The 24,474-nt window shown below is 41.6% G+C and overlaps 1 protein-coding gene across 4 annotated transcripts in view; it reads right to left on the reverse strand.

The window, feature by feature from the left end:
* Positions 1-24,474, reverse strand: part of LOC308687557 (integrin alpha-L-like) — a 78,369-nt gene that overhangs the window by 16,693 nt on the left and 37,202 nt on the right. For all 4 annotated transcript variants that reach the window (XM_081360166.1, XM_081360167.1, XM_081360168.1 and 1 more), the window contains 11 exons: positions 24,319-24,407; positions 20,121-20,250; positions 19,901-20,043; positions 19,097-19,243; positions 17,836-18,027; positions 17,494-17,624; positions 17,090-17,238; positions 16,844-17,010; positions 16,647-16,769; positions 11,072-11,142; positions 10,817-10,958 (listed from right to left, as the gene is read on the reverse strand). In XM_081360166.1, coding sequence (XP_081216292.1) covers positions 10,817-10,958; positions 11,072-11,142; positions 16,647-16,769; positions 16,844-17,010; positions 17,090-17,238; positions 17,494-17,624; positions 17,836-18,027; positions 19,097-19,243; positions 19,901-20,043; positions 20,121-20,250; positions 24,319-24,407 — 1,484 coding nt within the window. The remainder of the gene's footprint in view (positions 1-10,816; positions 10,959-11,071; positions 11,143-16,646; positions 16,770-16,843; positions 17,011-17,089; positions 17,239-17,493; positions 17,625-17,835; positions 18,028-19,096; positions 19,244-19,900; positions 20,044-20,120; positions 20,251-24,318; positions 24,408-24,474) is intronic.

Below are 24,474 nucleotides of genomic sequence, written 5' to 3' on the forward strand. Positions count from 1 at the left end.
TGTGTGTGTGGAGTAACACTAGTGTAATGCGCTCACAGGTGTGTGTTTGTGGAGTAACACTAGTGTAATGCGGTCACAGGTGTGTGTTTGTGGAGTAACACTAATGTAATGCGGTCACTGGTGTGTGTTTGTGGAGTAACACTAGTGTAATGCGCTCACAGGTGTGTGTTTGTGGAGTAACACTAATGTAATGCGCTCACAGGTGTGTGTTTGTGGAGTAACACTAATGTAATGCGGTCACAGGTGTGTGTTTGTGGAGTAACACTAGTGTAATGCGCTCACAGGTGTGTGTTTGTGGAGTAACACTAATGTAATGCGCTCACAGGTGTGTGTTTGTGGAGTAACACTAATGTAATGCGCTCACAGGTGTGTGTTTGTGGAGTAACACTAATGTAATGCGGTCACTGGTGTGTGTTTGTGGAGTAACACTAGTGTAATGCGCTCACAGGTGTGTGTTTGTGGAGTAACACTAATGTAATGCGCTCACAGGTGTGTGTTTGTGGAGTAACACTAATGTAATGCGGTCACAGGTGTGTGTTTGTGGAGTAACACTAATGTAATGCGGTCACAGGTGTGTGTTTGTGGAGTAACACTAATGTAATGCGGTCACAGGTGTGTGTGTGTGTGGAGTAACACTAGTGTAATGCGCTCACAGGTGTGTGTTTGTGGAGTAACACTAGTGTAATGCGCTCACAGGTGTGTGTTTGTGGAGTAACACTAGTGTAATGCGGTCACAGGTGTGTGTTTGTGGAGTAACACTAGTGTAATGCGGTCACAGATGTGTGTTTGTGGAGTAACACTAATGTAATGTGCTCACAGGTGTGTGTTTGTGGAGTAACACTAGTGTAATGCGTTCACAGGTGTGTGTTTGTGGAGTAACACTAATGTAATGCGGTCACAGGTGTGTGTGTGTGTGTGTGTGGAGTAACACTAGTGTAATGCGCTCACAGGTGTGTGTTTGTGGAGTAACACTAGTGTAATGCGCTCACAGGTGTGTGTTTGTGGAGTAACACTAGTGTAATGCGCTCACAGGTGTGTGTTTGTGGAGTAACACTAGTGTAATGCGGTCACAGGTGTGTGTTTGTGGAGTAACACTAATGTAATGCGGTCACAGGTGTGTGTTTGTGGAGTAACACTAATGTAATGCGCTCACAGGTGTGTGTTTGTGGTGTAACACTAATGTAATGCGCTCACAGGTGTGTGTTTGTGGAGTAACACTAATGTAATGCGGTCACAGGTGTGTGTTTGTGGAGTAACACTAGTGTAATGCGCTCACAGGTGTGTGTTTGTGGAGTAACACTAATGTAATGCGGTCACAGGTGTGTGTTTGTGGAGTAACACTAGTGTAATGCGGTCACAGGTGTGTGTTTGTGGAGTAACACTAATGTAATGCGGTCACAGGTGTGTGTTTGTGGAGTAACACTAGTGTAATGCGGTCACAGGTGTGTGTTTGTGGAGTAACACTAATGTAATGGGCTCACGGGTGTGTGTTTGTGGAGTAACACTAATGTAATGCGGTCACAGGTGTGTGTTTGTGGAGTAACACTAGTGTAATGCGGTCACAGGTGTGTGTTTGTGGAGTAACACTAATGTAATGCGCTCACAGGTGTGTGTTGGTGGAGTAACACTAATGTAATGCGGTCACAGGTGTGTGTTTGTGGAGTAACACTAATGTAATGCGGTCACAGGTTTGTGTTTGTGGAGTAACACTAGTGTAATGCGGTCACAGGTGTGTGTTTGTGGAGTAACACTAATGTAATGCGCTCACAGGTGTGTGTTTGTGGAGTAACACTAATGTAATGCGGTCACAGGTGTGTGTTTGTGGAGTAACACTAATGTAATGCGGTCACAGGTGTGTGTTTGTGGAGTAACACTAATGTAATGCACTCACATGTGTGTGTTTGTGGAGTAACACTAATGTAATGCGGTCACAGGTGTGTGTTTGTGGAGTAACACTAATGTAATGCGGTCACAGGTGTGTGTTTGTGAAGTAACACTAGTGTAATGCGGTCACAGGTGTGTTTGTGGAGTAACACTAATGTAATGCGGTCACAGGTGTGTGTGTGTTTGTGGAGTAACACTAATGTAATGCGGTCACAGGTGTGTGTGTGTGTGTGTGTGTGGAGTAACACTAGTGTAATGCGCTCACAGGTGTGTGTTTGTGGAGTAACACTAGTGTAATGCGGTCACAGGTGTGTGTTTGTGGAGTAACACTAATGTAATGCGCTCACAGGTGTGTGTTTGTGGAGTAACACTAATGTAATGCGCTCACAGGTGTGTGTTTGTGGAGTAACACTAGTGTAATGCGCTCACAGGTGTGTGTTTGTGGAGTAACACTAATGTAATGCGGTCACAGGTGTGTGTTTGTGGAGTAACACTAGTGTAATGCGGTCACAGGTGTGTGTTTGTGGAGTAACACTAATGTAATGCGGTCACAGGTGTGTGTTTGTTCAGTAACACTAATGTAATGCGCTCACAGGTGTGTGTTTGTGGAGTAACACCAATGTAATGCGCTCACAGGTGTGTGTTTGTGGAGTAACACTAATGTAATGCGCTCACAGGTGTGTGTTTGTGGAGTAACACTAATGTAATGCGCTCACAGGTGTGTGTTTGTGGAGTAACACTAATGTAATGCGCTCACAGGTGTGTGTTTGTGGAGTAACACTAGTGTAATGCGGTCACAGGTGTGTGTTTGTGGAGTAACACTAATGTAATGCGCTCACAGGTGTGTGTTTGTGGAGTAACACTAGTGTAATGCGGTCACAGGTGTGTGTTTGTGGAGTAACACTAATGTAATGCGCTCACAGGTGTGTGTTTGTGGAGTAACACTAATGTAATGCACTCACAGGTGTGTGTTTGTGGAGTAACACTAATGTAATGCACTCACAGGTGTGTGTTTGTGGAGTAACACTAGTCTAATGCGGTCACAGGTGTGTGTTTGTGGAGTAACACTAATGTAATGCGCTCACAGGTGTGTGTTTGTGGAGTAACACTAATGTAATGCGCTCACAGGTGTGTGTTTGTGGAGTAACACTAGTGTAATGCGGTCACAGGTGTGTGTTTGTGGAGTAACACTAATGTAATGTGCTCACAGGTGTGTGTTTGTGGAGTAACACTAGTGTAATGCGGTCACAGGTGTGTGTTTGTGGAGTAACACTAATGTAATGCGGTCACAGGTGTGTGTTTGTGGAGTAACACTAGTGTAATGCGCTCACAGGTGTGTGTTTGTGGAGTAACACTAATGTAATGCGCTCACAGGTGTGTGTTTGTGGAGTAACACTAATGTTACGCGGTCACAGGTGTGTGTTTGTGGAGTAACACTAGTGTTGTCACAGGTCGGGATGGGCCGAACCAGACTATGCCCACCCCTAGACCCAGAACACTTTGAGGAGCGTGCCAGAGACGAGACCAGAGTCAAGGAATAAAGAGTAACAAATTTTATTAAGAATAAAACAATTGGTAATCCTAATCTAAAAGTCTTCTTCTCTCCCTCGTCCAGGGAGGAGTCCAAGACGGCAAGAGGACACAGTCTTCCCCACAGACGGCGATTCCCAGTAAGGAGTACCGGACTGGTAAGTATCTCACGGTATGCAGGTTAACAGAGTTCCTTTCTCCAAGCAGGTATCAGGTACATAATGGAAGGTGATGGACAGGTGAGTTCTCCGGCGAATGGATGGCCACAGCTTCCTCTCCTCTTTTCAATAGAGAACAGTTCACGGCAGTCAAATATACAGGTAGATATCTTACGGTAAGTAGATCGACCAGGCTCCTTCCACGCTGGTATCAAGTTCGCAATGGGAGGTGATGAGCAGGTGAGTTCTCCAGTGAGCGGATGACCACAGCTTCCTCTTCTCTTTGAAGTAGGGGACAGTTCACAGCAGTTGATAGGGTACAAGTAGGTATCTTACGGTATGTAGGTTAACTGGGTTCCTTTCTCCACGCTGGTATCAGGGATGCAGTGGGAGGTGATGGACAGGTGAGTTCTCCAGTGAGTAGATGAACACAGCTTCCTCTTCTCTTTGAAGTAGGGGACAGTTCACAGCAGTCGATAGGATACAGGTAGATGTCTTACGGTAAGTAGGCTAAACGGGTTCTTTTCTCCAAGCTGGTATCAGGTACGCAATGGGAGGTGACGGACAGGTGAGTTCTCCGGTAAGTGGATGGCCACAGCTTCCTCTCCTCCTTTCAAGTGGGAGACAGTTCACAGCAGTCAATAGTATGCAAGTAAGTATCTTACGGTATGTAGGTTAACTGGGTTCCTTTCTCCACGCTGGTATCAGGTACGCCGTGGGAGGTGATGGACAGGTGAGTCCTCCAGTGAGTAGATGACCACAGCTTCCTCTTCTCTTTGAAGTAGGGGACAGTTCACAGCAGACGATAGGATTCAGGTAGGTGTCTTACGGTAAGTGGGTTAACTGGGTTCCTTTCTTCACGCTGGTATCAGGTACACAGTGGGAGGTGATGGACAGGTGAGTTCTCCAGTGAAGGGATGACCACAGCTTCCTCTTACAGGTGGACTTTGGGGCTGCAGCGAACTCAGTCACAGACTGGGCTGGGCTTTCTCTAGGGCAGACAGAGTCAACACTTCACACAGCAATATAATGTTCTCACATGTGTCGTGGAGAAGACAGAAACTTCACTCCATACAGGTGGACTTTGGGGCTGCAGCGAACTCACAGTCACAGGCTGGGCTGGGCTTTCTCTAGGGCAGACAGAGTCAACACTTCACACAGCAATATAACGTTCTCACATGTGTCGTGGAGAAGACAGAAACTTCACGCCATACAGATGGGCTTTAGGCTGCAGCGAACTCACGATCACAGACTGAGCTGGGCTTTCTCTAGGGCAGACAGAGTCAACACTTCACACAGCAATACAACGTTCTCACATGTGTCGTGGAGAAGACAGAAACTTCACTCCATACAGGTGGGCTTTGGGCTGCAGCGAACTCACGATCACAGACTGAGCTGGGCTTTCTCTAGGGCAGACAGAGTCAACACTTCACACAGCAATATAACGTTCTCACATGTGTCGTGGAGAAGACAGAAACTTCACACCATACAGGTGGGCTTCGGGGCTGCAGCGAACTCAGTCACAGACTGGGCTGGGCTTTCTCTAGGGCAGACAGAGTCAATGCTTCACACAGCAATATAATGTTCTTACGTATGTCGCGGAGAAGACAGAAACTTCACACCATACAGGTGGGCTTTGGGGCTGCAGCGAACTCACGATCACAGACTGAGCTGGGCTTTCTCTAGGGCAGACAGAGTCAACACTTCACACAGCAATATAACGTTCTCACATGTGTCGTGGAGAAGACAGAAACTTCACTCCATACAGGTGGGCTTCGGGGCTGCAGCGAACTCAGTCACAGACTGGGCTGGGCTTTCTCTAGGGCAGACAGAGTCAATGCTTCACACAGCAATATAATGTTCTTACGTATGTCATGGAGGAAACAGGATTTCGCGCCAGCTGTCCTTCCCAAACCTTTCCTCAGTTGGACGTACTCGATCTCTCCAAGCTCTGAAGATGTACAATATACCAGCCTGCCTCTTGGGCGAGCGCACGGCGGTTAAAAACAGACTTTCACACACTCACAGGAATTCCACTCCAATATACAACGCGAGGGAAGAGAAGAACGGCAATTCAAACACTGCAAATCCACTCATTTAGTGTACTTAAGGCCAGCACTCACCCTGGGTCTCGGTTTAAAGAGCAAAGGATCGGCGGTGAGAGGAAGGAGATTTTAAACACTTCTTCATAGGCATAAACTGGATTCACTTCACCGTCCGAACGAGAAGAGGAGATAAGAATGGCAGAGAATCAGTTTAATTCACTCAGTGATATTCGTACAGCACACTCCAAGCACTTCAACCCACATCTATCTCAATATCAAACGTGTGGTAGGAGATTCAATTAATCGGTTACTTATCTTCGCTCTCTCATCCAGACGAGGCACTTCCCTCTTTCCTTCTCTCTCTCTCCGTCTTCAATTCCTCATACACACGACATTCCTTTTTCCTCGCAACGAGCCCTCAACGACACGCTTCTGAGAACGCTTCCTAACAGGAGCCAGCCACATCCAAACGGGAACAAAAGCACCACAAGCAGGAGAGGAACAACCCCAACTTTCTCTTCCTCTGACTTTTTATACTCTCATGAGCCAGCGTGGCCTCATTCAAACACTCAGCGCAAATTACCCACACCTGCTGTCAATCCGCCACTAGTTACCATGGCGACAGGCACTCACTCGGCTTTGGGACGGTGTTTTATTTCCCAAATCTCAACAGGGACGTTTCTCTAGCGGGGATCGTCCCGGGCTTATTTGTCACCCCGTGACAGTGTCATGAGTTCACTGGTGTGTGTTTGTGGAGTAACACTAATGTAATGCGGTCACAGGTGTGTGTTTGTGGAGTAACACTAGTGTAATGCGCTCACAGGTGTGTGTTTGTGGAGTAACACTAATGTAATGCGGTCACAGGTGTGTGTTTGTGGAGTAACACTAATGTAATGCGCTCACAGGTGTGTGTTTGTGGAGTAACACTAATGTAATGCGCTCACAGGTGTGTGTTTGTGGAGTAACACTAATGTAATGCGGTCACAGGTGTGTGTTTGTGGAGTAACACTAATGTAATGCGGTCACAGGTGTGTGTTTGTGGAGTAACACTAATGTCATGAGTTCACTGGTGTGTGTTTGTGGAGTAACACTAATGTAATGGGCTCACGGGTGTGTGTTTGTGGAGTAACACTTATGTAATGCGGTCACAGGTGTGTGTTTGTGGAGTAACACTAATGTAATGCGGTCACAGGTGTGTGTTGGTGGAGTAACACTAATGTAATGCGCTCACAGGTGTGTGTTTGTGGAGTAACACTAATGTAATGCGGTCACAGGTGTGTGTTTGTGGAGTAACACTAATGTAATGCGGTCACAGGTGTGTGTTTGTGGAGTAACACTAATGTAATGCGCTCACAGGTGTGCGTTTGTGGAGTAACACTAATGTAATGCGGTCACAGGTGTGTGTTGGTGGAGTAACACTAGTGTAATGCGGTCACAGGTGTGTGTTTGTGGAGTAACACTAATGTAACGCGGTCACAGGTGTGTGTTGGTGGAGTAACACTAATGTAATGCGCTCACAGGTGTGTGTTTGTGGAGTAACACTAATGTAATGCGGTCACAGGTGTGTGTTTGTGGAGTAACACTAATGTAATGCGCTCACAGGTGTGTGTTTGTGGAGTAATACTAGTGTAATGCGCTCACAGGTGTGTGTTTGTGGAGTAACACTAATGTAATGCGCTCACAGGTGTGTGTTTGTGGAGTAACACTAATGTAATGCGGTCACAGGTGTGTGTTTGTGGAGTAACACTAATGTAATGCGGTCACAGGTGTGTGTTTGTGGAGTAACACTAATGTCATGCGCTCACAGGTGTGTGTTTGTGGAGTAACACTAATGTAATGCGGTCACAGGTGTGTGTTTGTGGAGTAACACTAATGTCATGTGGTCACAGGTGTGTGTTTGTGGAGTAACACTAATGTAATGCGGTCACAGGTGTGTGTTTGTGGAGTAACACTAGTGTAATGCGGTCACAGGTGTGTGTTTGTGGAGTAACACTAATGTAATGCGGTCACAGGTGTGTGTTTGTGGAGTAACACTAATGTAATGCGGTCACAGGTGTGTGTTTGTGGAGTAACACTAATGTAATGCGGTCACAGGTGTGTGTTTGTGGAGTAACACTAATGTAATGCGGTCACAGGTGTGTGTTTGTGGAGTAACACTAATGTAATGCGGTCACAGGTGTGTGTTTGTGGAGTAACACTAATGTAATGCGGTCACAGGTGTGTGTTGGTGGAGTAATTTACAACGGCTTCAAACGTGGCCCAACCAATCAGAATCAACGACCGGAGCTATCCGTTTTATAAACCCGTTTTATGAACTTGCTATCAACTTGCTACCATCTAAGCCTTTTCATGTGATTGTTTTGGTGTTTTTCTGAGTTGTCAATAAATCGAATTGAAAAGACAACTGGGTTGGAAAATCTTAATGTGCACCATTGATAGGCTTTAATTGATAGGCTTTACACTATTCATTTGCTTTGGTCTGTTATATATATATTTTTCTTTAAGCAGAACGCATTAGTATAATTTGTCATTATTTGTTTTTGTTGTTTGGAGACTACCTTTGTTAACTGTGTCTCTTGTTGCAGGAGCCGAGGCTTCAGGGCAGTCTGCTAGTTGTAGTGGTGGTGGGACTGTCACGGAGTGTGTTCATGCTTGATCTTGTGTGCACGTGTGTGTGGTGTAGTGAGATCTGTGCACCTGGTGATAATAAGAGCCTTGTGCTCATTAAACTTGTTTACCTGCCATAGGTAATCCTCACTCTCCTTTTTCATGTTTTCTAGTGTTTTCAATGTTTGCATGTTCTTGCCCCAGTCCTACCGTCTTTTAATTATCTTTTAAGATTCATGCTTGATTATTGTGAAATAAAGCTTTTGTAATTTGTATCCATGTCTCAGGAACTCCTTTTGAACGTTCCTGTGTGTCCTTTTTGTATTAACCCCTTAAGCCCTGAAGGCATTTTTAGAGTTGTTTTGTCTGAGTGACACACACAATACTAAATACTCATTACTCCAAAACTATAACAAGGAGAGTCAAAAGGTAGGTATCGTTTGAAAGAACACTTTTCAAATTTTTTATAATATAAATTAGATTACATTTGGACATTCTCCTGCCGAGAAGCTGCTGATAAAAGACAAAAAATATATATAATTTTTATAATGATAATGCATATCTTTCTTATTTGACATGGAATAACTCAGGACGGAAATAAGGTAGGAGTAAATTTATTTTTTGGTGAAGTCCCTCTACATGTGACCTGCATCTGGATCAAATCTTGAGGTGATTGTATAAAGTTAACAAAAGTTACAGCATCTGGAACCAAGATAGCATTTTTGTTGAGTCCTTGACGCCCCCTCATGGGCATTTTTAAAATTGTTCCTCCAAGAGGAGTATCTTGTCATCAACACAATAGATTGTTCATTTTGGGCTCATTTTAATTGTAATAATATGCTGTATAAAATGATGTGCCATTTTCAACGATCTGTGAATGTTTCATGAGCTGTATAATGTTTTTTACATTACGCAACGCAGTGCTGAAGTGCCAACTAGTCTCTCCCTATGGAGGATCCCTTTACCACTCGACAGATAAAGCGTTGTCGGGAAATTTCGTTTCGCGTTCCTACCCGAAGTGACAAAATAAAATAAAATTCTGTATCAAAATTTATAAGGAAAGACCAGTACTTTGTTTAGGCTTGGTTTGTAGGGAATTACAAACCTGTGCACATATATTCAAACGCACATAACTATAGAACCAATTCTTAATGCGCATGTGAACGCCATCAGCTATTTTCACAGCACTGTAAAAAGTGAATAGTTGATCAACTTAAAAAAATTACTTCAATTGGTAACACCTAAAGAAATTACGTTTTCTCAACTTAAATTATCACGTTTTTCACGATAAAACGTGATAATTTAAGTTGAGAAAACTTAATTTCTTTAGGTGTTACCAATTGAAGTAATTTAAGTTGATCCAACTATTCACTTTTTACAGTGAGGTTCGCGTTTAAAGTCTGTGTAGAGAGAATGGTGTTGTCTTAGCGGCCCCTAATTTAATAACAAATGATCATTGCGACGGAAGCAAATCAATCAAAACTAACTTTAGCTGGAAAATAACTTTATTAAAGAACCGCTATAAAGCCAAAACAATCTCTGTTACCTTAAATTATACGTTTATCTCTGTAAAGCTGCTTTGAAACAATCTACATTGTTAAAAGCGCTATATAAATGAAGATGACTTGACTTGACTTGCTTCTGTTTGTGTTCCGCCATTGGCATTTGTCATTTCTTTGACCCAAATTGTCAGGTTTCTGATGCACATGTAACTCAGTTAGGACAGGTATCTCACGTGAAACCCCTGTAAAACACACAGGTATCTGATGCACATGTAACTCAGTTAGGACAGGTATCTCGCGTGAAACCCCTGTAAACACACACAGGTATCTGATGCACATGTAACCCAGTTAGGACAGGTATCAGCTAGATGGCGCCTGCAGGCGGTATACTCCGTTTTAGAGGGACTACTCAGCAGTCGTTAAAAGTTGATCAAAGTGACAGGATGTATTAAAAGCTTTAAAATGATACCAATTTTATATCACAAAGTTGTGAGGAGATGTTGAAGCATCAAGAAAAATGAAGTGAAAATGAAAAGAGTCCCTATGGACCTCTATTGGATATATGTGGTCATTGCACTTTCTTTCTTTCTTTAACTATAATTCCTAAAGTTTTTCCACAAACCTTCAGGTGGCAGTATTCTATCCCTAACACATAGAGCAATGTCCAAAAACAATTTAGATTTAATTAAGATCATAATTTAAGTGATTTTTTTCATTTAAAAAAAAAAAAATGAATGAGCCAATTTATGGCGTAGTTAAGTAATTGTGCAGTAAATAGATAAGAAACTACCAAATATCCACAAAAACTATATTGAACCCCAGGGGACTTAAACGTAAACCCTACTTGAGGACCGATTAAGGGTTAAAGTAAAAAACAAAACAAAAACATTCAAAGTCTGTCTTTGTAATAAAAAAAATTATAATTAACTTTATAATTAATCAAAATAAAAATAAATTTGTTTTATTTTACTTCCTAACATTCAAATTTTTAATATATCATTGTTTCTTCACAAGTAAATTGATCTTGTTTTAAGGATGTTTATATGTTTTTACATTAAGAGTGCTTAGTTTGATGTGTGGACAGCGGTACCTTAACGGTGTCAAATTTTGAGAGCGAGAGGCCTTCTGGGTAGTGCAGCACTATGATGGTGTTGAAGGAGTCGTCGCCTGGGTTGGCCAGCGATACGAGGACAGTGAAATGAGCTTGATTCACCACCACTAATGTGTCGTTCCTGAAGAACAAACCAAACGCAGAACCTTCATCACATTCTCATGTTTATTTCAAATCAAGAAGAATGGAAATATTCAGAAGCATTTACAGACATTTAACATTAAAGTTACTCACGTAAAACTGAAGTTCAGCTTCAGATCGGCCACACAGCGGTTGTTTGAATTACAGTTCCTTTGAAACGGCACCTAGTCACATACAAAACAGAAACTTTCATAGAGCTTTTGAATGTTGCAGAAACTTTATACAGTAAAGCTGAAGCATCTTATATCATTAAAGGCAGTGAACAGTGGAGTTATTTTTTGCTTTTATTGAATAAACCCCAAACAGTAGAAAACTATTCAGTAGTAACTATTAGTCCTCAAATGTGACGGCTGTATTGTGTTGAAAGCGCTGGAGAAATCAAAGAACATGATCCCCACAGCACTTCGAGTGTCCTCCAGATGTTAAGGTTAAAGTTAATTTTAAAGTTAAAATTAAAGTTAATTTCGAGCCCTGATGAGGTAGAGTAATTACTGACAGAATTTTCATTTTTGGGTGAACTAACCCTTGAAGTTTTCCTTTTCAATGATTTATAGTTATACTTTTTTTTAACTTCCTGCTCAGCTACTGTTCGGACGCTCTGCTTACTGCTCCGTGCTTTGCTCTATCGCTTTTACATTTTATCTCCTATATTTTTATATTTTATTTCCTTTTATTACCTAATTTTACTTCAGCAAATCAGCACAGTCCTCATACGACAAAGTTTGGATTACTACAAAAACGCAGAATTCTTTTACCCGACCAGCTTACATTCCGGGAAAGGAAAACACAACTGCCTCAAGGATAAGAGAAAATGCCTCTTCTGGAATCTACTTGCTGCACTAACTGCCACAAACTTTTACAAAGGATTGCAGTTCTGGAAACAAAGTTACTTACGAGACCACCAAACCAGACGGAGCACACAACAGAGCTTCGTCATGGACACCCTCAGCATACCGGTGAGTCCCATGAAACTAGTACTCGATGATTTACTAATCGATGGCACAAACAGGGAGCGAGACCCAAAGTCACTCGAGACATCAGATTGTCACGAGCTTCACATATTATGGCAATAGCATCCTCTACCCCAGATACAGCTCTGACAAGGATTCCAAACACTGGTCTACTACCACTGCCTATACATCTTGAGAACAGATTTGAAGTACTAAGGAATGTAAATGAGGAATCCCCAAACGTGATGAATGTGATCGAACACAGACTGAATGGGCCAGTAGCTAACACTGATGCTAACTGGCGCTCAAGGTCGAGCAGACAGCGGCACTCAGTTTAGAGCGCAGCCGAGCCCAGGACTCTGATAGTGGGGGACTCCATAATCAGAAACATTAGCAGCAGGGATTAACGTGCTGCCTTCCACAAGCAACAACTTCTGATGTAAACAGGGAACTTCAGAACATTCTGATGAAACATAAGACTGCAAATCGACTCATCATACATGTGGGGAAGAATGATATTCATAAAGAGCAGTCAGAACTCCTTAAGAAGGATTTCAATGAACGTTTTGAAACACTTAGACAGAAAGTTCAAACATTCATCAGTGGACCACTCCCAGCAAGAGGAACAAACAGGTTTTCACGGTTGCTTAGGCTTAATACATGGCTGCAAAAAACCTGCAATATAAAAGGAGTGAACTTCATTGACAAATTCTGGACTTCAACAATCTTTTCTGGAGTCAGAGACAACTGTTTCATCAGGATGGCCATCACCCAAACAAACTTGGTTCAAGAGTGCTAAAGGACAATATCTACTTCTCCCTCAATCATCCTTCTGCAGTGTGTGCCAATCCACTCAATCTGAACGGCACACACACACATGGACACAGTATGAATGACCACGGGACTTCACTTCAGCAGCAAAATGGACATGCGGTTGACATATCACACAAGGACAATGATAACACCACTCCGCCACAACAACCTCTGCTCACGGACACAATCTCAGCTGAGCCCTGCCCACAGACAGACATATCAGAACTGCTTGAAGATTCAGCACCCAAGGACGACTTCCTGGAAAACAGCCAGGGAAGCCAGGACAGCATATCACAACCTCCTATAACACCAGAGCAACAGCCCCTTTCACCAGACACTTTTTCCCTCTCTCCAGCATCGCCACTTCTGTGCTTCTCACAGAAAATGGAAGAACTGGTGTATGCTGGAACCAAACTATCCCACTCTTTTGCTGCAAGCCCCCAGATACCAACCAAAAAACGGCAGGCACCGCTACCACCCGCACTAAAGCCTGCGGGCCCAGCTCGCCCTCCCCCTCCTGTGAGAGCTCTTCGGCCTCTGCCACAACGCCAGGGCCCACACCCTCCTCCATCTGCTCGAGGTGAACCAAAAACAACTGATACCAGCTCTCAGTGATATGTGTTGGGTCCCTGCTATGATAACAGTAACTTTCTCAAATGTTTACAGAACAAGCGGGAACCCAGTGTGCCTGAGTCTTTCTCTATTGCTGTTCTATTACAAGATAAGACAGCTGCAGTGCAACAGCCCTCAATGAAACATCCCCTCCTAACTTTACTTTTATGAGTGTCTGCAGAGCTGTTAAGAGAGGTGGGGGTCTAGCTGCTCTTTTTAAAGATATCTATCAATGTAAGCAAATATCATTTGGGAATTACCCGTCTTTCGAATATCTGGGTATTGTGTTAAAAGGTGCTCCACGCATTTTACTTATCATTATTTACAGGCCTCCAAAATACTCTCCAGCCTTTGCTGAGGACTTTACAGAACTGTTATCAACAATTACCTCAGAGTTTGACTGTTTTGCCATTGCTGGGGATTTTAACATTCACATAGATAGTGCAGAAAACAATATGGCAAAAGAAATCAAAACTGTTTAAAAAACTTTTGATCTGACTCAGCATGTACATGGACCCACACACAATCGTGGACACACTCTAGATTTACTTATCAGTAAGGGTCTAAACATTTCATCGATTGTTATTAAGGATGTAGCACTGTCTGATCATTTCTGTATTTTCTTTGATATATTGATCTCTCCTGCCACTGAAGCTAGATCTGTGTCTGTCAAGAAGAGATGCTTAAATGAGAACACTAATGTACTATTTATGAAGGCTATATCCTTAACACCAAGCATATCTGCGGACTCTGTTGATTTTCTCCTTGATTCTTTTAACTCAGAAATTAAAAGTGTAATTGATGATATTGCTCCTGTTAAAGTCAGGAAGAAGAGTGGCAGACAAAAATCACCTTGGAGAAACTCAACAACAGTGCAAATTATGAAAAGACAATGCAGAAAAGCAGAGCGCATGTGGCGGAAGACAAAACTTGTAGTCCATTATAACATCTACAAAGTCAGCCTTCATGCTTTCAATATGGAACTAGGCAAAGCTAGACAGACTTTCTTCTCAAATATTATAAACAGTAATTTAAACAACACACACTCTCTTTTTGCTACTGTAGAGAGACTGACAAACCCCCCAAGCCAGATTCCCAGTGAAATGCTCTCAGACAACAAGTGCTGTGAGTTTGCTTATTTCTTCTCTGAGAAAATCAATAATATCAGAAAGGTGATCAGCACATCCTTGAGTTGCCCTGGGGTCAGACAGATCAAACCGCCTGAGAAAGTAGTTATTATGTCTGACTTCAAAGAAATTGATGGCAAAATTTTGGAAGAAACCGTACAGCACCTTAAAACATCAACCATCAACCATCAATCTTTTTTCAAAAGTGTGTTAAACAGTTTAGAAGCAGATCTTCTAGAAGTGGTAAATGCCTCACTTCTCTCTGGGAGTTTTCCAAACTCCCTGAAAACTGCAGTTGTCAAGCCCCTCCTGAAAAAGAGCAATCTGGATAAGACCATATTAAGCAACTATAGACCGATCTCAAATCTTCCTTTCATAGGCAAGATCATTGAAAAATTTGTCTTCAATCAGCTGAACAAATTCTTATGCTCGAATGGATACTTTGAAAATTTTCAAACTGGTTTCCGACCGCACCACAGCACAGAGACAGCGCTCATAAAGATAATAAACGATATTCGCTTAAATAGTGATTCAGGCAAAAGTATCAGTGCTGGTACTACTCGACCTCAGTGCTGCATTTGACACTGTCGATCATAACATACTTCTTGACAGGCTGGAAAACTGGGTGGGGCTTTCTGGGATAGTCCTAAAATGGTTCAGGTCATACTTAGATGGGAGAGGTTACTATGTGAGTATAGGAGACCATAAGTCTGAGTGGACATCCATGACATGCGGAGTACCTCAAGGCTCAATTCTTGCGCCACTCCTGTTCAACCTGTATATGCTCCCAATGAGCCAAATAATGAGAAAGAACCAAATTGCTTACCACAGCTATGCAGACGACACACAGCTCTACTTAGCCCTATCGCCTAACGATTACAGCCCCATTGACTCCCTGTGCCAATGCATTGATGAAGTAAACAGTTGGATGTGTCAAAACTTTCTTCAGTTAAACAAAGACAAAACTGAAGTCATTGCGTTTGGAAACAAAGATGAAGTTCTCAAGGTGAACGCATACCTTCACTCTAGGGGTCAAACAACTAAACATCAAGTCAGGAATCTTGGTGTGACACTAGAGTCAGACCTTAGTTTCAGTAGTCATGTCAAAGCAATAACTAAATCAGCATACTATCATCTGAAAAATATTGCAAGAATTAGATGCTTTGTTTCCAGACAAGACTTAGAGAAACTTGTGCATGCTTTCATCACCAGCAGGGTGGATTATTGTAATGGACTCCTCACTGGCCTTCCCAAAAAGACCATAAGACAGTTGCAGCTCATACAGAACGCTGCCGCCAGGATTCTGAGCAGAACCAGACAATATGAACACATCACACCAGTCCTCAGGTCTTTACACTGGCTCCCAGTTACATTTAGGATTGATTTTAAAGTATTATTACTGGTATATAAATCATTCAATGGCCTAGGACCTCAATACATTGCAGATATGCTCACTGAATATAAACCCAACAGATCACTCAGATCACTAGGATCATATCAGCTAGAAATACCAAGGGTTCACTCTAAGCATGGCGAGTCCGCTTTTAGCTATTATGCCAGCCGCAACTGGAACCAGCTTCCAGAGGAGATCAGACGTGCTCCTACAGTAGTCACATTCAAATCCAGACTCAAAACACTTCTGTTTAGCTATGCATTTACTGAATGAGCACTGTGCCAATGTTCGTCCGACTGTTTGAACTGTACTGTATTTTATTTTATTTTTCTAAACTGTTTTAATTATTCTTATCTCTTTTTATTATTTTAATTTCTTCTATGTAAAGCACTTTGAATTGCCATTGTGTATGAAATGTGCTATAAACTTGCCTGCCTTGCCTAGTTATAGGCAACCTGCAACCTGTACCCCCCCCCCCCCACACACACACACACACACACACACAAATCACACAGTAATGTCATCTTACTGGCTACTGACATCTTACTGACATTTTCATGGCTAAAGTCTGATTACACTGTATTCAGCACAAACCTTTACATACATGCTGCTCAAATATTGTAGCAGAGTTTGTGCTGAATACAGTGTAATTAGACTTTAGCCATGAAAATGTCACAAGTAACAGAAATAAGCACAAATGTCAGGGCATGTCAGAACACCTCCAGGGCCCAGAGGGTTCAAGTATAAATTGTGATATCAGAAGTCCAGCTCACCTCGACATACTCCTCTGTCCTGCTGTGGATGTCAAGGATAGCCATGGAGTTTCCAGAAAGCATCTCGGTTTGTGAGAAATTGATTTGTATCTTTAGCGGAGACACGGTGTCTCTAATGCAGATCTAAAACAAACACAACATTTGCTGTTAAACTGAAGCTGCTGGGATTGGCTGAAGCTGTGATAGATGAAGCGTACCGGCATGAAGATGGGGAATCTGGAACAGGAGATCCCAGAATCCAGCAGGACGAACTTCTGCAGAGTCCTGGATGACGGATCACTCTGATGGAAGAATCCTCGATTGATTCTTCTCATCACATCCACATTCAGGTTCAGAGAAACATTCAGGTTCTTCTTGAGAGATCCTGAGAGAGATGAGAGGGTAAGACATACGGAGGCCATGCTCTTCATGTGACAGAGACTCTGAGATGTATTTGACATTACCACTGCTACTGGTCTGCTCCTTCACTGTGAAACACGAAGTGAGATTAAACGCATTAAACGCTTTGTCACTCGGGCATTCAAAGATGTTCGGACTGATTTCATTGGGACTGAAACTGAGCTGCGCAGATACAGACATCACAGGCCGAGCCCTGAGAAGAGAGAGAAAAGAGTAAATAGCTAATGATACAGTGAGACTAACTGGGCCTACAACAACTTGACCAACTCAAACTGATAGTTAGTTTCTTCAAATCATTGCATTAATTCTCCAAACTAAAGGTTCAATTACAAACTGGCCACTGAAATGACTGTACTCAAGCAGAGCCAGAAGTCATAACTGAGACCTCGTGTTTAGACTGTCAGAGAATCTTTCCATTATTTTGTGAATGTGTTGTGAAATGTCCTACTTGAGCAGCACAATCCCTCCTTTAGCTCCAATCGCGACATCTGTCAGATTATCATCGCTCATGTCCATCTGACCGGACAGAGACACTCCAAACTGCTGCAGACCGGGCAGAACCGAGCGCGCTGGGATCCGCTAAAACACACACACACACACACACACACACACACACACACACACACACACACACACACAGATCTACTGTGCTAAAGAGGTTCATCATTGTGCACGTTTATCCTGCCATGTCTGTCTGTTAATCTGAGAACACTGGGCTCATCTGGGATTCTGGGTTAAACTGGGCACAAACGCAGTGTTTGGGATTGAGGGAACTAAAGCAGACTCTCACCTGAGGAGCGTGTTCGGTGTTTATTCCATGTGTCCTGTCGCCCAGGTAGATGTAGACGACTCCCTCCCCTTCGTTCTCAAGCGGCGCCCCGACTGCCACATCTGACAGGCCGTCCCCATTCAGGTCCTTTAGTGAAGCCAGAGATGCAGCAAATCTGCCGGTGTTTGACTCGGTCAGTGTCTTCTGAAAACTCTACAGAGAGAGAAAGAGGACATAATCTTTATTCGTCTGCAGAGGACCAGCGCCAAAACAATGTATTTCCATGACTTTAATGCGATAGTCCGTCCCCGGGAACCTATTACAATGGCAATAGCTTATTCATTTAGTAATTATATTTGTTAGAAAAAGAAAAAAATGTCCTACCAAGAACAAAAGATAAAAGAAAATACAAAGACTTCCCTAACTCCTTAACTAAACATAAACAGGAGGAAAAACTAGGTAAAAAATAAATGCCACCTTGCCCCTACCCCTTTCGTAATGCAGACGTGATTCATTTCTCAATGTACATAAGTGGCCAAAACATGCCACTAGAAGAAATAACAATGAGGGGGAGAAAATTAAAACGTTACCAGTAGCTCGCTCAACCTTTACAAATCTATGCTGCTATGTTCATTCTTACATCCAACAACAAAACACCTCAATCGCTTAGAAGACGTTCTTGTCTACAGCTACTCTGGCGTGGAAACAATGGCAGACTGTGTTTAGCTCACTCAGGCCGGGTCTATGCTAATACGGCAGCGTCCGTCAACAGTCATGGGAGGGGCCTGTAAAGTGACTTTGCCCAGAATCTGCGAACAGCTTGTTCTGAGACAGCGCTTATGGTTCATGGGGATTTAAAAAATCATTATAGGGTGGTTGTGTACACACACTGCCAACACACATTTATGCTCAAACACCATGTAAAAATGAATTTTGCATAATAGGTGCCCTTTAAAAGATGCCTACGCTCCCCATCACCAACCAGCGCGCTGGCGGAACGTCCAGTTAAGGTGGAGCGACCTGTGAGAAACAGGACAGGAGAGAGAACCAAAGGAAGAGAAAGCAGAAAAAACTTTGGGAGAGAGAGAAAGATACACATATGCACTGGCACAATACAGCCTCAGGCATACCATAGTTAATAAACTAAGCATTATATTTTAGGACTTTGTGGCTGTTTTACAAATTTTACAAGTAGATTGCGCTGTTGTTGAATATTTTCCCAGTACAATCAGGGGAAACTATCACTATTGAATATATCTGAATATTGTGAATCTGTCCATACCTGCTCTGATAAAGCGTAGACGTACAGCCTCCCTTCTGCCCTCGGCCGAGACTGGTGAAATAACGGAGCTCCGACCAGAAGGAAATCTGACTCTCCATCCGAGTCCACATCCAACAGACTCAGAGACGCGCCAAAATACGAGCCAATCTGATGCCAGAAATGAATCAAAATGAATATAATTGCATTCTAGCATATGATCTTTATAGCCTGATGTTCACAGAACATTATTAAAACAACATGTTCCACTAACACTTCACAAACTCAGTCCCACAACTTACTGCCTTCATGTTGAACACTAGAAACTGAAGCGTTCTCTGCAGAAATTATTTGACTCTTTTCTTTGTTTTATATGCTGATGTAGAGCCATTAATGTAAGTGAACTGCTTTTTATTACTGATAATTAAAACTTATGAAATTCTAGAAATAATTGTTTTTATTAAAAAAGCCTTTAATTAGTTAACTTTAATAGAGTTAAAATATTACAGTTGCTACAGTACATGGTAGCTAGGTGGTTGCTTAGGGAGTCATTAGGGGGTTGCTAGGATGTTCTGGGTAACTTGTAGGGTGTTTATAAGTGGTTTCTAGGGAGTTCCTAGAGCTTTGTAAGGATGTTTCTATGTGGTTGCTTGGCAGTTGCTAGGCAGGCACTGAGTGGTTGGTAGGTGGCCGGTGAGGTTTTCGAGATGGTTTCAGTGGTTTTGCAAGAGTGTTTCTAAGTGGTTGCTTCTTCCGTAGGATTTGGGAAGCCCTGCACTTGCTGATGGAGAGTGTTAATATCGTGTCAGAGGGTTCTTCTTCACTAACTTGTTCTCCGGTGATGTTCCTCGTCACTGTCCATGTGCTTTCATTCTTGGTGAAGAGGGTCACCAGACCCCTGTGTTCGGCCCGCGGCGCCCCAGAGAACAGAAGAGAGACGCCGCCTCTCATTCCCAGAACAGAAGAGTAACCTGAACATCATCAGCATCATTAAAACATGCACAGACACTTCACATCAGACAAGGAAGGACCAACAGCTTCAACACACCCATGTACGAGTCTTTACTGACAGATGGATCCTTAATCTCGGTCTCGTTAAATCCAGATCCTGATCCCGTCACTTCATACAGAGATCCACGCCAGTCATTAGATCCAACCGAACCCACAATCACAGAGTCCTGAAACAAACGCAGCAGTCTCCGCTTAAGCTGCGGCAACACTAAAGGATTTTTTCAATCTTATGAGATTTTAAAAATGTGAGAGATCATAAACATGACGATAAGAAATCTTAGATTTAAGCGTTTTGTTCCTCTAGTGTGTGGAGTGTCTCGATGTGACCAGGAAAGCACACCACACACTAACAGATTCTATGCACAAACAACAGAGTCCTGTCTGTGAACACGGGAAATCTTGCACAATCTTTCCCATCAAACGTGACTTCAGAGTAAACAAACATGGCGGACAACCGGCAAGAATAAATGGCGCTTACAGTGTATGGACTGCTTTTTACAGAAAATTTCTGGGGGGGAAAGAAAAATGTTTAGATAAAGTCATGGAGATGGTGTGAACATGGAAATTATATGTTACAGCACAAGCTGGAGGTGAGTCTTCCATCAGTTCGCTTTCTGTTTGGGTATTGTTTAGTTTCACATGATAATCTCAAGTAGTGTCCAACGTTTGTCCTTTGGGGATCTCCCCACACAACAGGATTTCTGATTTATTAATTTCATTCCCGATTCGCGATCGGGGCGGCTCCGATGTTCATCCGAGCAGATTTATTTTTTATTTATTTATTTATTTGATAGGGACAATGCACATTAATGAACATCTGCATTGAAACAACAAAAACAGACGTAAACATGCCAGATTATAGCCACAGGGCAAATTTACATCCGTAGTCCCTTGGCAAATTACAGAAATACAGAACTTATAACATACAAAATGACAAAAATGAATAAGTACAAGCAAAGTAAAATAAAAGTCACTTAATGGTCACAAGACTGGTTTGCTTTAAGCCACACTTTGAGTTTGGTTTTAAATATAGGAAATGTGGAACATTCCCTGACAGTGATGGGGATACTGTTCCATAACTTACAAGCCTTCACAGACAGAGCATTTTGCCCAAAGGCTGTTCTTCTGAAAGGCACCCAGGGCCGGCGCTAGCTATAGGCAGAGCAGGCGATTGCCTAGGGCCTCGGGCTTTGAGGAGGGGCCTCCATAACCGTAACATCCCCCTATATAGGTTTTATAGTCCACCAGTCAAGACGGGCAGAAATACTATAGCCTCATTGTTCATTAAATTGTTGAATTGTCACTCATCTGCAGTTAAACCAATTAATGTTTCCGTTTCAAAGCGGGTGCCGGCTTCTGAAAGTTTGTGTAACGAGCAAGAAGCAAGCAAAAGCCTAAATGGGCAAGAAGCACAGCTCGTAATGCAGGTGTGTGAGTTGTCGTCATCTATTTTGGAGTGATTGTATATTCTAAATATAAACTTGTCCTGTAGATCAGCGTCATTTCTGGAAAAATCATTCACCGCTTTATTACTACGAGTTTAAAAGAGCGCGAGCGTCATTAACGTGCCCAGACGCGACGCTTTGAATTTGCGCGTACAATGAATAATATCGCGTCGGGAGCAGACTAAAAAACTACAACACTACAACATCTTTAAATGTTTCAAATAATGGATCTCATATCTATGGGTCGGTCTATCTTCTAAATTCTGCTGATGATTAGATTATAGGCTACCCTGACATCATAAACTAGGCTACTTACCAATAATATCAGTTAGTTTAGAAAAAAAAAATTCTGCTCAGTATAGCGATCGTGTCTTTCTCTTCCACTTGATTTGTGTATAGCATATTTAAGGTAACAATGCAATACATAATATCATACAACTGATATTAATAATATGACAATATCTGCAGTCAATATTGATTAAATGGGAGGGGAAATCCATACCACAGCTATGAAAAAAATGATAAAAGCACTTATGTTCATCTACTGAAGTGGTATTCTGGAAATGTGAATAAATTGATTAAAACATAAAAATAACAACAACAACAATACCATCTTCATTAAACAAAAAAGAGATTACCTTAGATAAAGTTTGATTAATATACATACAGTACCGGTAAAAAGTATGGACCCATACCCTGGACCCTGGAAATTGAAAAGTTTCTTATGCTCTACAAGCCTGCATTTATTTGATAAAAAATACAGAAAAAAAAAACAGGAATATTCAGCAAGGGTGTTAAATAGCCTAGGCCTATATAAAAAAGTTATAGTGAAGACTTTTTTTAAAAACTTTTTAATGATCAAAAAATCCTGAAAAAAAGTATCACAGGTTATAAAATAAATATTAAGCGCCATTTCTAACATTTGATTATAAATCAGAATATTATAAAGTTTTCTGAAGGATCACGTGACATCACAGAAATATATTTTAAAGTATAGTAAAATAGAAAACCATTATTTTAAATTTTAATAATATTTCACTTTATTATTTTTATGTATTTTTGATCAAATATATTCAGGCTTGATGAGCAAGAGACTTCTTTCAAAAACATTAAAAATAGTAATGTGTTTTTTACTATTATGTAAAATAGTAAATAGTTTGAAGGGAGTAAAGCCTCTGTATAGGCTAGAAATGTAATTGACAAAATAACTTATTTTAAAAAAAATTTTTTAAATCAGCCTACTTCAGTGTGATATGTTTACCATAGCCTATTACCATGCTTAACACTGAGAATTTTAATAATTGAAATGTCATGATCAGATGCAGATATCTAAATCAGAGAATATCATATAGGTTCGGGAGGTTGGCGGGTGGATTATTTATTTTTAACAGCAGATTCGGGGGACTCAAAGTGCACCAGATTAATGAATTTATCTTTAAAATGTACAAAATTTTCTTCCAGGGGAGCATGCCCCCGGACCCCCCTAGAGGTAGGCTACCAAGCTCAACCCGCAAAAACATTTAAATTAAATGTTGTATAAATAAAAAGGTTAGGAATTAGATTTGCTTGAAGTGTATTTTATCGGAGGTGGGGGGCCTCCAACATGAATTTTGCCTAGGGCCTCCAAATGTCTAGAACCGGCCCTGAAGGCACCTCACAGTCACCTCTAGTGGAAGCCCGTGTCCTGGCACCACTGTGAGTCTTTGATTTAAAGAAGTCCGACATGGGAGATGGGGCTAATCCATTTAACACTTTGTAAACAAAACAGGCATATTTAAAATGTTTAAAATTCTCTAGACTTAATAGATTATGTTTTTGTAAAATATTACAAATATGGAAGGACATTGTTTTTTTATCAAAGACTTTTAAGGCATTTTTATAGAGTGATTCTATTGATTTGAGTGTGTTCATACCAGTCAATGTCCAACTTGTACAACAATATTCAATATGTGATAAAATCATAGAATGTAAAAAACCTTTGGCAGCCTCAAATGGTATAAATTGACGGATTTGTTTAAAATTTCGTAGATTTAATTTTACTGTACTCGATATTCTTTTTACATGTTTTTTAAAACTTAATGTGGAATCAAGGGTCACACCAAAGTACTTAAATTCCGAGACGATTTCTAATTCTTCTCCTCTTAAAAATACACCAGATTGTTTTATGTCGCGGGAAATGTTTAGTGAACATCATACAAACTGTTTTTTTAGTATTGAGTAGCAGACAGGATTTAAAAAGCCATTTATTTACAGATTCAGTCAGTCTTAACACTTCTTACACCACAGGAAAATCTGATAAAATAATCTATTGAACCATCAAGATAATCGTGACTTTACCAAGGATTGTCGGAAGGGGAGAAATAGGTCCAAAATCGCCCTGAATGTCTTGTAGTGTAGGTATACCCAGCATTACATACAATAATCACAAGAGATTTATAAAAACAGCTCTTCCGATCTGAGCTGCTTTTCGCAGTTTCCAGGGGTTTGTGTGCGAAGGTTTGTATCTGTCCAGCTGTTTTCACGCAGCACTGGTTGATACAGTGACAATCAGCCTCTGGATGTTACGACGTCTGCGAGGTTATTGGCATCGAATCAGAGTTTTGATTGTGGCATTTAGCAGCAAATAAAGCAAACTGGTCTCTCCGAACTAGTTTTACTTCAGGACTCATAATTAACATCACGTGGCGACCCAATGATGATATATGATTTAGGAAACCCTTTCTCAATAGAAATCATAAAAAAAGCGAAATATACTTTATATACGTAGTACACATATGACATATTTCTTACCTTGTGGTAGAGGACACTGAATCCACTTTCAGTGTCACTCCCTCTGTCTGTCTCTTTCTGTCTGTCTTTGCTGTGGGCGTCCTTTGACCCTGAAACCACAGAAATTAACTCTTAAATTCATTAGCTGCTTTTTTTAATGTCCATTTTTTAATTACG

This window comes from Scardinius erythrophthalmus, assembly GCF_964197995.2.
Source record: "Scardinius erythrophthalmus genome assembly, chromosome: 3".
Classification (NCBI taxonomy): domain Eukaryota; kingdom Metazoa; phylum Chordata; class Actinopteri; order Cypriniformes; family Leuciscidae; genus Scardinius; species Scardinius erythrophthalmus.